Source organism: Mauremys mutica, chromosome 3 (genome assembly GCF_020497125.1).
Source record: "Mauremys mutica isolate MM-2020 ecotype Southern chromosome 3, ASM2049712v1, whole genome shotgun sequence".
NCBI lineage: Eukaryota > Metazoa > Chordata > Testudines > Geoemydidae > Mauremys > Mauremys mutica.
Window position 1 is genome coordinate 132145492 of NC_059074.1, and position 17687 is coordinate 132163178.

The window sequence follows — 17687 nt, forward strand, 5'->3', positions numbered from 1 at the left end:
AGCTTTCGTGGGTGAATACCCACTTCTTCGGATGCAAGTAGTGGAAATTTCCAGGGGCAGGTTTATATATGCAAGCAAGAAGCAAGCTAGAGATATTTTAGAGATATCTAAATATATCTCATGATATAGAGATATCTCTAGCTTGCTTCTTGCTTGCATATATAAACCTGCCCCTGGAAATTTCCACTACTTGCATCCGAAGAAGTGGGTATTCACCCACGAAAGCTCATGCTGCAAAACGTCTGTTAGTCTATAAGGTGCCACAGGATTCTTTGCTGCTTCTACAGAACCAGACTAACACGGCTACCCCTCTGATACTAAAGTTTGTGTGTATCTTCAAAACTAGAATATATTTATTTTGAATAGGAGAGAAAGGGCACTGGAATTAAATATTAAAAGGTCTACCCCAAGATTTTCAAATTGGGGAGCCAATGTTAGGTGCCTAAATAAGTGGTTTGATTTTCAGAGATGATGAGCAGCTGCAGCTCCCATTGATTTTAAGTGGAGCTGGTAGGTGCTCAGTCTCTTTCAAACATGGATTTAGGTGCCTAACATCAGGCATCCAAGTTTAAACATTTTGGCCTTAAGTCCTTTTGATGAAAAAAATCAAACTAAACCAAACCAAAACCACCCACTTCCACCTAGAAATAACCTGAAGATATCCAGATCTCTGACGGTTAGGACTGGCACGATGTGCCCCATGCATTCATGACTGCCATGTTTGATTCTGTAACTCATATCTAGGAAAGTAGCCACATGCCTTCAAAAAACTCCAGCTAACATAAAATACAGCAGTCCTTCTGTTTAGCAACACAGGACCCCATGAACAGATCGCCTCAGTTCTCCACTCCATGCACTTGCACTCTAGCTACCGGAGAGGTTCTCTCTCCTTTCACTTCTATGACCTCACACAAAAGCTACATTCCACTAGATTCTAGAGCAATTAAACTAAGGGATGCTTGTGAGAGCAGAAGACAGAACTTTCACAAGAGCTGGACCCAGATTATGAAATCCCCCCTCCCCTCCACAAAAGATAACAAAAAACCTAATAATTTTTAGAAATAAATACAAACCCTGTTTATTTGACTTAATAATATTCTTCATTTATTTATTGCTTCATGCCCATGCATTCACACCCATCCATTCACTCACGTAAACCAAAACCATCCTAACAGAAAAATCTACAAACTAATCACACTACTTCTCCTACAGGCTGGAAAGGAAGAAAAAGAGATAGTTATTTCTATATTTAAATACTTGGGAGGTGCTCAGATATCATGCTGATGTGAGGCTATGTATATGCAACAGATGCACAAAGTGTATTTCACTCCTTGTTGGTCTGGCCAGCTCCTATTTTGGCTTACATTCTTCACTGCCTGTCCTAAACTACTCTGAGTTTCTGTCTGCTGTTCAACAGCTGCAATATTTTACTCCAAAGCTGGCTGCATATAAAAGGTGGATGAAAAAACCATATTTAGTCTGTAAACTGCTTTGAGATCCTACTGGATAAAAGGCACTAAAATAAAATGTACAGAATCATTATTAAATAATTTCTATGTTCTTAAGTTCATTTTCTTGTCCAACTAGAAGACAGAAAACTACAGTCAAAACCAACCAAACAGGATATCAATATCTATGAAATATTACCTGTTAAAATCATTGCATCAGACTCATCGGTTTGCCCATTCACATTTAGTGCTGAGAGCGCCCCAACATCTGCAAACTGGTAAAAATTTGCTAACACTAGCTACTAAAACAATAAAGGACACTTATGATTTCTATAGCTTTGTTGCTGTCTGTCTGTACAGTAAATGTGATATGACGTGACATATATGTAAGATCCTGATAATTATTTAAGTACATTTTAATAAATAACTGAGTAAGTACAAAATATTAATACAGTAGGACCAAGACCTTAACAAAAAGGTTATTCTCATGCCCTAGAGCAACATGTAGAATTAGCTTTTAAAAAACAAAAACAGCAGAAATGAAACTAGTAAGCAAAAAGCATTCCAAATAACAGGTGTACAAAACTTTAATTGTCTTACTTGTAGTTTTTCTCCCAGAACTTGACTGGTCTGGCATACGATGTGATAAAAATGACACTACCAAGAAATGGACTCAGTGGAGTAGAAAAGATCGAAGTGGCCAGAGTTTGAAAGAAAAGCATGGCAGAGTCTGAAAAGTTCAAGTTAAGGTAACATGAATGATTTCATCACACTTTTAAATAGTTCTTCAGACAGCTCCTAAGCTATTTTATTTTTATCATTTTTTCCAAGGTGGGGGAGAAGCTCTGAAGTCATACACAACGGGGCTAATTATTAAGATGAGGACTGTAGCTGTTCAAACTTAAGTAGTTCTAATAATGAAGGCCACATGTTTAGGTGAACAAGTTGCAGGGTGGAATGGCTGGCAGCAGAGCCATCTGTGTCAGATTTCTGCTAGAGTTTCCCTGTTCCGGGGGTGGAGGTGGGGAGGTTCTCTACCAGCCTTCTCCAGCTGCTTTAATGCCATTTATACAACAGCCTTAGTGGACCAGAGGATCTGGCACAAAGGTCTCTTATCCTTAATCACTTTGGGTGAAATCTTGAGCCCACTGAAGTCAATGGGAGTTTTGCAACTGGTATCAATGGATCAACCATTTCACCCTGTGTTTTTTTCCCCAAGAGCATGAATATATAATCAAAACTGCTGGTTTGAAATGAAGCTTTCCAGCAAGTGGAACTCACCCTAGCTTTTATCAGATATTTATTATCACATACTGATGGCCTAGTAAAAATCTTCTACATATCATATTCATTGAACTGTCCACAAAGTGGGAAGAGTGCAGGGGAAATAACATAGGTAAAGATCCTGGTGCACGCATGCATTCATGGTTTACTACTTTTAAATGATTATTATATTATACATTCTAGATGCGTTGAAAACGAGTCTAGGAAACACAATGAAGAGGTGGATAAATATATAAAGAAAGATGTAACAGGAGCGTGATTTAAAAGACTTGGGAACAAATTCTCATTTTAGTTACATCAGGCCCTTGAATTTCTGGAGAGAACACTTCATGCAGCCTGTTGGCATGACAGACTCAATTACCCCATTTTACACCTCACTTGGGAAAAAAATGGTATTTTATAAAGAATCGTACAGCTGCTGGGCAAGTATCAAAGTACTGGGATTACACCACCAATGGTGCCTCTCTGAAACCAGAATTAAGGTCCAATCACTCAAGAGCAATAGTCTTTTGATTCAGCCTATTCTAATAATGTTCAGTATATAAATTCTGCAATCTTTGAGAAACTAAAGCTCAATTTATAATGCATATTTTATTTTAAAACTGAAAAATATTCACATTGCAGTTTTCCCACTAAAAGTCTATTAGCCAAGCTTTTGAAGCAATATGCAGCATTTATGAAAAAATATTTAGCAAGAGCGATCATTGAAAATCCTTAAACTTATTAAAAGAGAGTGATCTGGAATGGTGTCTGAGTGCATTAGTGAGTTTGCAAACTGAGCTGCCCTAAGAGGTTAAAAGTTCAAAAACCATCAGAGAGAACATACAGAAGGGCAAAAGTCTGTCAGCAAACTTCAATCGTCATATTACGCTGGAATCATAACCCACACTGGTTCTGAAAGATAAAGAATTATCTGCAAGTGTCAAATAAGCTGAGTCATCAGAGGAGCTGAAAAGATGGGAGGAAAACAAGGAGCACAGATAATGACAGTCTTCTAAAGACTGCTTCAAAGCAATTAACATAAAAAACAGTCAACATGATGATCTAGGACTTTGGGCATTTCACTGTGGAATGTTTACATTAAATGTACAGCTCAAACAATAACAATCGTTAGGTTCTCTTCCAGCCAAATGACATAATGATTATTATGTCACTTGGAAGACAATTCTCATTGACTTTTGGAGAGCGCTTTTAATTAAGAGTGTAACATACATAGACAGATCATAGGAGCAGGTAACGGGACCATGCCCTTTTTCTTTAAATTTTGGGATCTTCTGATAATATTTGTATCCTACATGCTCTATGTTTTCCAAATTTCAGGACAGGGAATATGTTTTGTGGCACATACTTTAGCTATTGTAAAGTGTCATGAATATTTATGGAACATGATAAATAATTTTCTAATTAAGTTCATTTCTAAATATTCCTTACCTCACTTTGATGTGTAGTGTGGGTAATTATTTTTGTCTGTGATCAGATACTTTTAACTCATAGCAACTGACGTATTTTTATTAGGTTCTCTTATGTTTGGTAGCAATGCACTGATTATGTTCAAGTATTATGGTACTATGGTATTATAGTACTTTTATTACCATGAATTTAAAAGCTTACTTTCCCATATTATGCTTCAGTTAATTTTCCCTGTGCACCATCTTCTTTATGACTGCTATATGAGCAGAATTCATCCCTTGGCAGAAGGCACACACAAGACCCTCCATGCTATGGAACATCATAATACGCCCACATGGGGCAAAGATGGACAAAGCAGATACCAGAGGTTTCCACAAATTCCCACAAAAACCTGCATGGGCTTCTTTTAGGGCAGCATGGAAGAGAAGACTAAAACTGGCTAAGGGAGAGGGGAACTGGATCCAAGTTTTGCCAGAACCAGTAGTTGTGAAACCTTACAGAGTGGTCATGGAGCGGTTATTATAAATAGGTTTCCATCTCAGTGCATATATTGAAGACTGGAATAGTGACTGCTGCGGTGTTGCACTACTGCCCATGAAGTGTTGGGCTTTGGGTGGTTTCCATCTCTTCCAAACCAAACACACAACCTGAGTCTTAAAGGCTTCCTTCTGAGACCAGCACTGGAGTCACAGGTATCTGGGTGGCAGCAATTGGAAAAAGGAGATGGGGCAGATGGGTGCTTTTGGCTTCCTTCTCTGATATCAGTGCAAGAATCACAAGGCAGCAGTGGTGGCACATCTGAAACTGTGTAATCTGAAATATTAATAATTCTGCTCTTGATCCCACAGCCATTTTATTCACGTAAAGCTCCCATGGATTTCTAATTATATTAACGTCAACAATGAGGTTGGAATTTATGGAGTACAGTCATATTCTCTAGTTTTTATGTACAAAGGAAACTAAAACCATTTTAGGCTCTTAAGTCACCTAGATGCTTTTGAAAATTTTACCCTACATTCATTAGTAACTGTTTGCGGGGTTGGCCCTGGTCTACAGCTCTCATACTCCCAACAAATTCATTAAGACTTCTAAAACCAATTTGTTCACTTACAGTTGTTGTATAAATTATATACATAATAGAAGCAGTGAGATGATCTCATTATCTTCCCAGGTAATGTTGTTACAATGGTTCATAGCATGGGAGGGAAAGTATTTACTATATTAATTATGTGGAAAAGGTTCAACAATGCAAATAAAAATGTTAAGAAAGCACTTTTAATATGATGATGAAAATAAGTGTCTCTATTAGTCTTCTCGTTTTAAGGGTCAGGACATAGAACATGGGCAAGTTTCAAAATGATTACTGTACACCCCAAACCTGTATACCTTTGAAAACCAAATCCTACTTACATCAAGCACACAACAAATCCCACTGGCCCTCAGTGTGTTCATTTGAATGTCTCTTTACATATACATGCAAGATCATTAAAATACATGCATGTTATGTTTGGTTTACTGTGTGATTTCTCACTGGATTTTTTCTGTTTTTTTTAAATGAAAGATATTATGTTAATGAACATTACGATTGGAAATTTACCTGAACATAATGTAGTCAATTCCAAGTTATGGTTCCCAGATCAACCATACTGTAATTTGGCTCTTTTGTGCATATGTAGCATTTTTGCATTATTTTTAATGGGGATGATGCATAAAAGTTAATAGAAAATTCCATGCTTATATACACAAGGACAGAATTATTGTTGTTGTGGGAACAGTAACTTTTTCATGTGAATTCTTAACCATAACATTACATTAAGATACTGTTTTGCATTTAACAAGGATAGCGTTAACTTTAATAATTGATACCCAGTCTAAATGTACTTCAACAATAACTACATAAATCAACTAAATCCTATTCAGTAACTGCCTTACTTTTAAAAAAAATCCTACTTAGGGATTTTATTAACATTAAAGTTACTGTCACTACAAAATAATTGCATTTGAAGAGAAATTTTGTTAAAGTATAATCTTCACTTTTGAAATGTTCTGCTAAATAACTTTAAATAAAACTGCTTAATTGCAGTTCCTAGATAAAAATAGGGACTCAAATTAATACAGAATGTGGATTTTGATAATAGCTCTTGCTACGCCTACTGCTTCAAAATTGGTTGGAGCCAGCTTTACTTTTACTATTAACTTTTGTTAATAATGTTTTTTTGGAATCTTTCCTTTTGAGGGCTATTGTAAGTATGTTTCCAGCTATCCTATGACATTTCATGTCTTAGAACCAAAAGTGGAAAATTTTAAAAGGCAGAAACTTCCCAACTCACTCAATGGAAAATCTGTATAAAAGAAAATCAAAGTCAAACTACAATTAAGATGGGAAAAATTTAGAAGGATGCAACAGGGAAAAACCAGATGAAGCAAATCCCTGCATTCAGGCATTAGCCAGGGCTAGCTGTTAAAAGGATGCTCAGCACCCCACAAGAACAGCATTATAGAGAAGACAGTCCACCCAAGATGGAGGAATTGTACTGAGAATACTTTTTCTACACAAGACACACTAAATTTTATGTTGGGATGAGAGAGAACATTATAAGAAAAGAGAATTAATTGAATATGAATGGGGAAGAAGGAAATAGCATTAAACATCCTGGTCCAAATTCTGCTCAATTCCCCAGTTGCAATTCCTAATGCAGTCAACAGCTGCATCCAAATAACAGAGAAAAACTGGGTCCCCTCTGTCTAAAGAGACCTTATTAGAAGTAACATGGTATCCCAGAATCAGTGTAAAATATTTTCAGTTTTTTACTAAATGTTACTCTCTTTGTTCAAACCCTGTACATACATGAACAGTGAAACTGGGAGTAAACAAAAAAACAAACAAAATATCTGTAAAGGATATGAGGTATTGAGAAGAGCTGAGCGAACACGTGAAATGAAGATCCCCACGCAATCTGCCAGGGAGCAATGTATGTCATAACAAACTGTAATTTTTGCAGTAGTTCCCACAGCTGAAAACAAGAGAGAAAAAAAATATGATGACATTTACAGGTATCAAGGTAATTTCAACAGTAACATTTTAAAATTCTAAATCCTTTACAACTGTGCATTGTCTGGTAACTGTACTGGAATGAATGAAATTTAGTTTCTATTGTGCTACTTTGTTCACTCATATTAAGGTCCTGATTCAGGAAAATGCTAAGGCATGTATTTAACTTTAAGCATGAGTTACTTCTCTTGAGTTAGCCTAGCTCAAGTGAGAGCATTCATACTGCAAAATAATACTTGATCTGCTGTGTCCACTCTGGCGCTGCACTCGTTTATGTGTGGCACTAAGGGTACGTCTACACTACGGGACTATTCCGGATTTGCATAAACCGGTTTTGTAAAACAGATTTTATAAAATCGAGTGCGCGCGGCCACACTAAACACATTAAATCGGTGGTGTGCGTCCATGGTCCGAGGCTAGCGTCGATTTCTGAAGCGTTGCACTGTGGGTAGCTATCCCGTAGCTATCCCATAGTTCCTGCAGCCTCCCCCGCCCCTTGGCATTTCCGGGTTGAGATCCCAGTGCCTGATGGGGCAAAAATCATTGTCGCGGGTGGTTCTGGGTAAATGTCGTCAGTCACTCCTTCCTCTGGGAAAGCAACGGCAGACAAGCATTTCGCGCCTTTTTTCCCTGGATTGCCCTGGCAGATGCCATAGCATGGCAATCATGGAGCCTGTTTTGCCTTTTGTGACTGTCACCGTATGTGTACTAGATGCCGCTGACAGAGGCGATTCAGCAGCGCTACACAGCAGCATGCTTTTGCTTTTGCATGACAGCAGAGATGGTTATCAGCCATACTGCACCATCTCCCAATCCATAAATTGGTAATAAGATGATCATGGCTACCAGTCCTTTTGCACTGTTCCATTTGCTGCTGTCATAAGTGCCCCTGGCTGCTCTTAGCCAGGGGCGCAAAAGCCAAAATTGGGAATGACTCCCTGAGTCAATCCCTCCTTTTTGGTATCTAAAAATAGAATCAGCCCTGCCTAGAATATGGGCAAGTGTACTAGAGAACCACTGTATCAGAGAACCAGAGAGCACAGCTGCTCTGTGTCAGATCCTGCAGAAATTATGAGCTGTATGCTATTCACAGGGGGTGCTCCTGCAACAACCCCTCCTGTTCATTTCATTCTTCCCCCAGCCTTCATGGGCTACCCCACTTGTCCCCCCACTTGTGTGATGAAGTAATAAAGAATGCAGGAATAAGACACAGTGACTTGTTAGTGAAGGCAGCCTCCAGCTGCTATGATAGTCCAGACAGGACAGTAAGGAGTGCATCCCTCTGCTAGTTCAGGGGCACTTGAATCTTTTCTTTACACATGAAGGGTGGGGGCTGATGGAGCTCAGCCCCCTGTTGCTATGATGATGATGGATATCAGCCATACTGCACCATCTACCAGGAAAAATTAGGACCAGGCGACCTTGATCGACCTGTCCCAAGCAAGTTGGTATGGTTACCAGTCCTTTTGCACTGCCCCATGTGCCAATAGGCTGATGATGAGGATGGGTAGCAGTCCTATTGTACCATCAGCCACCCATGGCGGGGTGGGAGGAAGGATGTTGTTGAGTGCTGCACCATCCCGTCTATCTGCAGCATTCAGTAAAGATAGGGTGACATGTAAAAGAGTCAAGACAGGATTGTTTTCCCTTTCACTTCTGGGGGGGGGGGGGGTGCGTAAATTGCCTAGCTATGCCCTGACCCACCGCGGACACTGTTTTTGACCCTAGAAGCATTTGGAGCTCAGCCAAGAATGCAAATGCTTTTCAGAGACTGCAGGAACTGTGGGATAGCTTGAGTCCTCCAGTCCATGAGCGTACATTTGATTCTTTGGCTTTCTGTTACGCTTGCCACGCAGCAGTGCGCTGAGTCCCTGCTATGGCGTCTGTCTGGAGATATTTAAAAAATGATTTTGAATTTCATCTTCTGTAACGGAGCGCTGATAGAACAGTTTTGCCTGCCCTTACAGCGATCACGTCCGCATCGTCCATGCTGGAGCTCTTTCTTTATTTTGATTTTTAACTGCATCACCACCCGTGGTGATCGGAGCTCCACGCTGGGCAAACAGGAAATATTCAAAAGTTCGCGGGGCTTTTCCTGTCTACCTGGCCACTGCATCCGAGTTCAGATTGCTGTCCAGAGCGGTCAGTGGTGCACTGTGGGATACCGCCCGGAGGCCAATACCGTCGATCAGCGGCCACACTAACCCTAATCCGATATGGTAATACCGATACTAGCGCTACTCCTCTCGTTAGGGAGGAGTACAGAAACCGGTTTAAAGAGCCATTAAAATCGATATAAGGTGCCTCCTAGTGTGGACGGTTGTGGCGTTAAATCGGTTTTACGCTCCTAAAACCGATTTAAACGCCTAGTGTAGACCAGGCTTAAGACTTGTGGAGGCATATCCCATAGTTCTTGCTGCTGCAGCAAGCTGAACTGCTCTAATGAATTATTTCTCAACAAGGAAGTGGAAGAACTTGTCTTTCCTTTGCAGGCACATAGGCGGAACTGTCGGAATGCAATGGAGGACTAGTGGCACTCAAGTGGAGTTATCCTGCATCCACACTTCAGGGTGGTTGTGTTAGCAGCTGATGAGTTGTCTAAACTGAGCTATAGCCTAATCCCCCTGACAGGCCAGTCAACTCAAGGTACAACACCCCATACTCTGTGTGTGTGGGGGGGGGGAAGGGACTCAAGGTAGCAGCAACACTCAAACTATTTTTGCTATAAAGACAAGTCCAGACATCATTTGAAAAACAAGGACAGTCCTGGTAAAACCAGGTTGTATGGTCTCTCTAAAACACACTTCATTACCCTCCCCCAAATTTCTGTTGTGGGGTTTGTTTGTTTTGGTACATTAGAAATTCAGGTCTTGTCTACCTTGTTTCCTCTGTAAGACACTACTACACTTTGGAAGGACAAACCAAATGCAAACTACAAAATGGGGAATAATGGGTTAAGTGGTAGTATTAACAAAAAGGAGCTGCGTGTTGTGAATCAGAAATTGAATATGACTCAAAAATATGATGCAGTTGCTAAAAAAGCTAATATAATTCTAGGAATTAACAACAAGAGTGTCATATATAAGACCTGGGAGGTAACTATCCCACTCTATTTGCCATCGGTGAATCCTCAGGTGGAGTGTGTCCAATTCTGGGTGCCACACTTTAGGAAAGATGTGGCGAAATCGGAGAGAGTCCAACAGAGAACAACAAAAGTGACAAAGGATTTAGAAAAGACGGTTACTCACCGTTGTTCTTCGAGATGTGTTGCTCCTATCCATTCCAGTTAGGTGTGCGCGCCGCGCGTGCACGGCTCTTCGGAAGATTTTTACCCTAGCAACTCCGGCGGGCCGGCTGGGCGCCCCCTGGAGTGGTGCCGCTATAGCGCTAGATATATACCCCAGCCGGCCCGTCCGCTCCTCAGTTCCTTCTTGCCGGCTACTCCGACAGTGGGGAAGGAGGGCGGGTCTGGAATGGATAGGAGCAACACATCTCGAAGAACAACAGTTACAACGGTGAGTAACCGTCTTTTCTTCTTCGAGTGATTGCTCCTATGCATTCCAGTTGGGTGATTCCCAAGCCTTACCTAGGCGGTGGGGTCGGAGTGAGACGTGGCAGAGTGTAAGACTGCTGAGCCGAAGGCTGCATCGTCTCTGGATTGCTGCACCAACGCGTAGTGGGTAGCGAAGGTGTGAACAGAAGACCAGGTGGCCGCTCTACAGATATCCTGGATGGGTACATGGGCCAGAAAGGCAGCAGACTAGGCTTGCGCTCTTGTAGAGTGAGCGGTGAGGCGGCTAGCTGGCACACGAGCAAGCTCATAACATGTCCGGATACAAGATGTTACCCAGGAGGAAATCCTCTGAGAGGAGACCGGCTCGCCTTTCATGCGATCAGCAACCGCTACGAACAGCTGGGGCGAATGCCGGAAGGGCTTCGTCCGCTCTATATAAAAAGCGAGGGCTCTGCGGACGTCCAAGGTGTGAAGCTGTTGCTCACGACTTGAGGCGTGCGGCTTCGGGAAAAAGATCGGAAGGAAAATGTCCTGGTTTAGGTGGAAGGCCGACACCACCTTAGGGAGGAGGGCCGGGTGTGGTCGAAGCTGCACCTTGTCGCCGTGGAAGACGGTATACGGTGGACCAACCGTTAGGGCACGGAGCTCGGAAACTCATCTCGCTGAAGTTATAGCGACGAGAAAGGCCGTTTTCCATGAGAGATAGAGTAGGGAACACGTGGCCAAGGGCTCGAAGGGGGCTCCCATAAGCGTGGCCAGAACTAGGTTCAAATCCCAGGACGAGGCAGGACGCCGTATCGGCGGGTACAAGCGGTCTAGGCCCTTAAGGAAGCGGGAAACCATCTGGTTGGAAAAGATGAACCGTCCTCCTATGGATGGACGAAAGGCGGACACGGCTGCCAGGTGTACCTTCAAGGAGGAGACCGCGAGCCCTTGTTCCTTAAGGGACCAGAGGTATTCCAGGATCGTAGGAATAGGGACCAGGAAAGGATTAAGGCCTCTCTGATCGCACCAGATTGCGAAACGCTTCAATTTCGCGAGGTAGGTTGAGCGCGTGGAAGGCTTTCTGCTTTCCATCAGGACTTGCTGCACTGCTGCCGAACAGTCAAGCTCCGCGTGGGTCAACCACGCAGGTACCAAGCTGTAAGATGGAGGGACTGTAGGTCCGGGTGGCGGAGCCTGCCGAAGTCCTGCGTTATGAGGTCCGGCCATAATGGAAGGGGAATGGGATCCCGAACGGAGAGCTCGAGCAGCAGGGTGTACCAGTCCTGCCGTGGCCAGGCCGGAGCGACGAGTATGAGGCGGGCCCTGTCCCTCCGAAGCTTGAGTAGCACCCGGTGTACGAGTGGGAATGGAGGGAAGGCATAGAGGAGGTGATCCGTCCAGGAGCAGAGGAATGCGTCCAACAGGGAGCCTCGGGAGCGACCCTGGTAAGAACAAAACTGGTGGCACTTCCTGTTCTCCTTGGAGGCAAACAGGTCTATCTGGGGAAACCCCCACCTTCGGAAAATTGTGTGCACCACATCTGGACGAAGGGACCACTCGTGGGAGAGGAACGACCTGCTGAGATGGTCGGCCAGCGTGTTCTGCACTCCTGGAAGAAAGGACGCTGCCAGGTGAATCGAGTGGGTTACGCAGAAGTCCCACAGGAGCATCGCTTCCGTGCAAAGCAGGGAGGAGCGAGCCCCGCCCTGCTTGTTGACATAAAACATTGCCGTTGTGTTGTCCGTGAACACCGCCACACAGCGCCCTTGAAGATGGGCGTGGAAGGTCTGACACGCCAAGCGGATCGCTCGCAGCTCCCTGACGTTGATATGTAGGGAGAGCTCTCGGAGCGACCAGAGACCCTGGGTGTGTAGGTTGCCAAGGTGTGCCCCCCATCCCAACGCCGAGGCATCCGTGGTCAGGGTGACGGACGGGCGAGGAGGGCGGAACGGGATTCCCGCACACACAACCTCTGGGTCCAGCCACCAGCTGAGCGAAGCGAGGATTGGTTTCGTGACCGTGACCACCATGTCCAGGAGGTCGCGGTGCAGACGGTACACCAACGCAAGCCAAGTTTGAAACGGGCGAAGGCGCAGCCTCGCGTGCGTGGTCACGAACGTGCAGGACGCCATGTGGTCCAGGAGGCGTAGGCAGGACCGAACCGTTGTTGTGGAAAAGGATTGTAGGTCCCGGATGATGGAGACCATCGTCTGGTGCCGAGGTCGAGGGAGGCAGGCCCTGGCCAAACTGGAGTCCAGGACTGCTCCGATGAACTCCACCCTTTGTGATGGAGCTAAAGTGGACTTCTCGGCGTTTATCAGAAGGCCCAGGCACTGAAATAGGGCTAGGATCTCGGCCATTTGACTTGCTACCAGCTGTCGGGATGGCCCGTGAACCAGCCAGTCGTCGAGATACGGGTACACGTGCATGCGACGACGGTGGAGGGCTGCAGCAACCACTGCCATGCACTTGGTGAAGACCCTCGGCGCGGTGGAAAGGCCGAAGGGTAGCACCGCAAACTGGTAGTGCGCGTTGTTGACTACGAACCGCAGGTAGCGTCGATGGGGAGGGTAGATCGCGATATGGAAGTACGCGTCCTTCATATCGAGGGCGGCAAACCAGTCTCCCGGATCCAGGGAGGGAATGATGGTCCCCAGGGTTACCATGCGAAACTTGAGCTTGAGCAGGTATCTGTTGAGCTCTTGGAGGTCTAGTATAGGTCGGAGACCTCCCTTCGCCTTGGGGATTAGGAAATATTGGGAATAAAATCCCCTGCCTCGCATGTCGTTCGGCACCTCCTCTATGGAACCCAAACTCAACAGAGACTCGACCTCTTGCAAGAGGAATTGCTCGTGAGAGGGGTCCCTGAAGAGGGACGGGGAGGGTGGGTGGGAGGGAGGGGGCGAAACAAACTGAAGGCGGTAACCATACTCGACCGTACGAAGTACCCAGTTGTCCGTTGTTATTTGGGACCACGCCGGGAGGAAGTGGGAAAGACGGTTGCAAAATAACGGGGAAGGATCCGGTAAATAGCCTGATGGGCCGTCCTCGGGCATCCCATCAAAATGCCTGCTTAGGCCCTTGAGGGGCTTTGGAGGGCGCCTGGAACTGGTTACGCTGGTTGCCCGATGGTCTACGGCGGTTTAGGCGGCCTCTGCGCCCATTATCAGGCCGTGCCCTGGCCTGATTAAATGGCCGGTACGGCTGCTGCCGGAACGACCTCCGCTGAGTAGCCGGTGTTTGCATACCCAGGGTGCGGATGGCGATTCTACCATCTTTGAGGGTCTGAATCCTCGAGTCCGTTTTCTCGGAAAAGAGACCCTTAGTGTCAAAAGGGAGGTCTTGCAGGGAGTACTGGACCTCCGGCGGCAAGGTGGAGGACTGCAACCAGGAGATTCGCCTCATGGTCACTCCGGAGGCCAGAGTTCTGGCTCCTGAGTCTGCCGAGTCCAGAGCGGCCTGGAGGGAGGACCGGGAGGCTTTCTTGCCCTCCTCAAGGAGGGCTGAGAATTCCTGTCAGAAGGCTGTTGGGATCAACTCCGTAAATTTGGAAAGGGACACCAAAGTGTCATAGGTGTAGCGACCAAGGAGAGCCAGCTGATTGGCAATCCGGAGCTGGAGACCACCTGCCGAATAGACCTTCCGGCCTAACAGATCCATTCTCCGTGCGTCCTTGGATTTTGGCGCTGGAGCGGGTTGCCCATGTCTCTCCCGGTCATTCACGGACTGCACTACGAGGGAGTCCGGAGTTGGGTGCGTGTAAAGGTACTCGTACCCGCTGGGAGGAACCGAGTACTTGCGTTCCACCCCTCGAGCGGTAGGAGGAACGGACGCCGGTGACTGCCAGATGGTAGTGGCATTTTTCTGGATGGTCCGAATAAAGGGTAGGGCCACCCGCAGCGGGGCCTCAGCTCCAAGCACCCTGGTCACCGGGTCGTCCTCCTCAGCGACCTCTTCCACGGGGAGGTCAATAGCCTGTGCCACCCGGCGAAGGAGGTCCTGGTGGGCCCGCAAGTCAAACGGTGGGGGGTCCGATGTAGATGCCCCCGCCACCGCCTCATCCGGCGACAAAGACGAGGACAGGCCCTGGACCATGGCTTCTGGAGGTGGTTCTTCCAGGGGGTGGGAAGCCGCTGCGGCTACGGGATGCTCTGCCGCTACAGGTGGCGGTGGAGCCTCAACCGGTGGTGATGGAGGAGGCCTGCTGACCGAGGCTTCCGGCACCCTGCATTCGGAGCCCCTGGGTCGCTGAGGGAAGGGGAGCCCTTGAGCCTCATGGTAGGCCCAGGGGGCCCAAAAGCCCCACTGCTGCGGACCGTGGTCTTGCCCTTGGGGGTCGGCCCGGAGATCTCCACCGCTGTCCGCCTGAGAGGCGACCGAGGGTTGGCGAGAAGGCCATGGGGGGGCAGAGGCGCTCAGGGACTGCGCCATCGATGCCGCCGGTCTGTCCCTGGACGGTGCCAGGGATCGGTGCCAGTCGTCACGGTGTCGGGAGTGAGAGCGGGACCATCGACCGTGCCGGTGCCGGGAGGTCGACCGCGATCTCGACGGATGTCAGTGGGAGCGGCTTCGTGAGTCGCGGTGCCGGGAACGGTACCGGGATCCGGACCTCCTTCGGTACCGACGGTCGGGTGACCGGGACCGGGATCGTCTCCGGGAGTGCGACCGGTACCGCGATGCGGAGCGGTACCGGGAGTGCGACCGGCGCTGAGACGGGGAGCGGTACCGGGATGGTGATCGGTGCCGGGATCTGGATCGGCACAAAGGCGACTGTCCCCGGGATCGGGACCGTGACCTGGAACGCCTTCTATCCCGTCTGTCAGGGGAAGGTAGCCTCATCATAGCCGGCTTGCCCACTGACTGTACAGCCCACACCGGCGGTGCCGGGGGCCGGAGGCTCGGTGCCTCTGTGAGCTCTATGAGCTCTCTCGCTGTCGAGAAAGTCTCGGGCGTCGACGGGAGAGGCAGCTCGACCGCGGTTTGCATCGGGGAGCAGGGCGGTACCGGACTCAACGGCTCTTGCAGCGCCGGAGTCGACGGTACCGTGCCCGGTCTGTGCACCACCACAGCCGGTGCCGGAGGCGGCTGGGTGAGCAGTCCCGGTACAGGAGGCTTGGAGGCCGTCTGCGCCGTCTTCCGCTTTTTCGTCGGAGAGAGGGAACGGTGTCGGGACGCCGGTGCCGGCTGTACAGTTTTAACAGTCTCGGTGCCGGACCAGCTCGGGACCGCTGGTGCGCTGCGTGCCGAGGAGGACTTTGGAGCCGCTTGGGTTGGCCCTGCAGGGCTAAGTGCCGACTCCATGAGGAGCTGCTTCAATCTCGAGTCTCTCTCCTTCCTTGTCCTTGGCTTGAATGCCGTGCAAATTGGGCACTTATCTGGTCGATGGGACTCTCCGAGGCAGCGCAGGCAGGAGTCGTGAGGGTCACCAATCGGCATGTGCCGCTGGCAAGCCGAACAGAGCTTAAAGCCCGGTGCCTTGGGCATGAGCCCGCACCGGTTGTGGAAAAAGAGGGGCTAGCCCCCTTAATTCCCCTTAATATACTAACTAACTAAACTATTTAACTATCTTAACTAACTATATACACTTATACAAGGAGATACACTAGGGTTGTGGAGGTCAACGGAGCACTCCACTGTTCCAACGGCCATCATGGGAGGTAAGAAGGAACTGAGGAGCGGACGGGCCGGCTGGGGTATATATATAGCGCTATAGCGGTGCCACTCCAGGGGGCGCCCAGCCGGCCCGCCGGAGTTGCTAGGGTAAAAATCTTCCGAAGAGCCGTGCACGCGCGGCACGCACACCTAACTGGAATGCATAGGAGCAATCACTCGAAGAAGAAAACCTGACCTATAAGGAAAGGTTAAAAAAATGGGCATGTTTAGCCTTGAGAAAAGAAGACTGAGAGGGACCTGATAACAGTCTTCAAATATATTAAGGGTTATATAAAAAGGACAGTGACCAATTATTCTCCATGTCCACTGAAGGTAGGACAAGAAGTAATGGGCTTAATCTGCAGCAATCTCTAGAACAGGCTTCTAAGGCAAGGTGTGGACTCTCCATTGTGACAAATACAGCAATTTTTGGAAAATCTTGTTGAATTAAGTTTAAGTAGCTTTGGGGTCTATTGTATTATAAAGGCAAAGTTTATGAATTATAGTTATTATTTTTCAGATGTAGCTTCTCCAGGGCGTGGAGATGTGGCCAGCATAAACCCTGGGAAGCACTATGAGTTTCAAAGAACTACTTTAAACAATGTGTCAGGCAAGAAGGAACTTTCAGGACAAACAAAATTAAGTGGGTTTCTTGGGAACTACCTGGTGGTGGGGTGGGGAATACAAATTCCCACCTGTCATAACTATAAAGGGAAGGGAACAGCCCTCCTGTGTACAATACTATAAAATCCCTCATGGCCACCAAAATCCTTTTACCTGTAAAGGGTTAAGAAGCTCAGGAAACCTGGCTGACACCTGACCCAAAGGACCAATAAGGGGACAAGATACTTTCAAATCTTGGTGGGGGGAAGTCTTTTGTTTGTGCTCTTTGTTTTGGGGGTTGTTCGCTCTTGGGACTAAGAGGGACCAGACATCAATCCAGGCTCTCCAAATCTTTCTGAACCAGTCTCTCATATTTCAAACTTGTAAGTAACAGCCAGGCAAGGCGTGTTAGTCTTATTTTTGTTTTCTCAACTTGTAAATGTTCCTTTTTGCTGAGAGGATTTTACCTCTGTTTGCTGTAACTTTGAACCTAAGGCTAGAGGGGGTTCCTCTGGGCTATATTAATCTGATTACCCTGTAAAGTATTTTCCATCCTGATTTTACAGAGATGATTTTTACCTTTCTTTTTAAGAACCTGGTTGATTTTTCCTCGTTTTAAGATCCAAGGGGATTGTATCTGGACTCACCAGGAATTGGTGGGGGAAAAGAGGGGGGATGGTTAAATTCGCCTTGTGTTACGATCCAAGGGGTTGGATCAGTGTTCACCAGGAACTTGGTG

The 17687-nt window shown here is 46.8% G+C and overlaps 1 protein-coding gene across 4 annotated transcripts in view; it reads right to left on the bottom strand.

The window, feature by feature from the left end:
- The window catches only part of PCNX2 (pecanex 2), a 245881-nt gene that overhangs the window by 77940 nt on the left and 150254 nt on the right, over positions 1-17687 (bottom strand). For all 4 annotated transcript variants that reach the window (XM_045009100.1, XM_045009098.1, XM_045009101.1 and 1 more), the window contains 2 exons: positions 7048-7156; positions 2049-2178 (listed from right to left, as the gene is read on the bottom strand). In XM_045009100.1, the coding sequence (XP_044865035.1) occupies positions 2049-2178; positions 7048-7156 (239 nt within the window). The remainder of the gene's footprint in view (positions 1-2048; positions 2179-7047; positions 7157-17687) is intronic.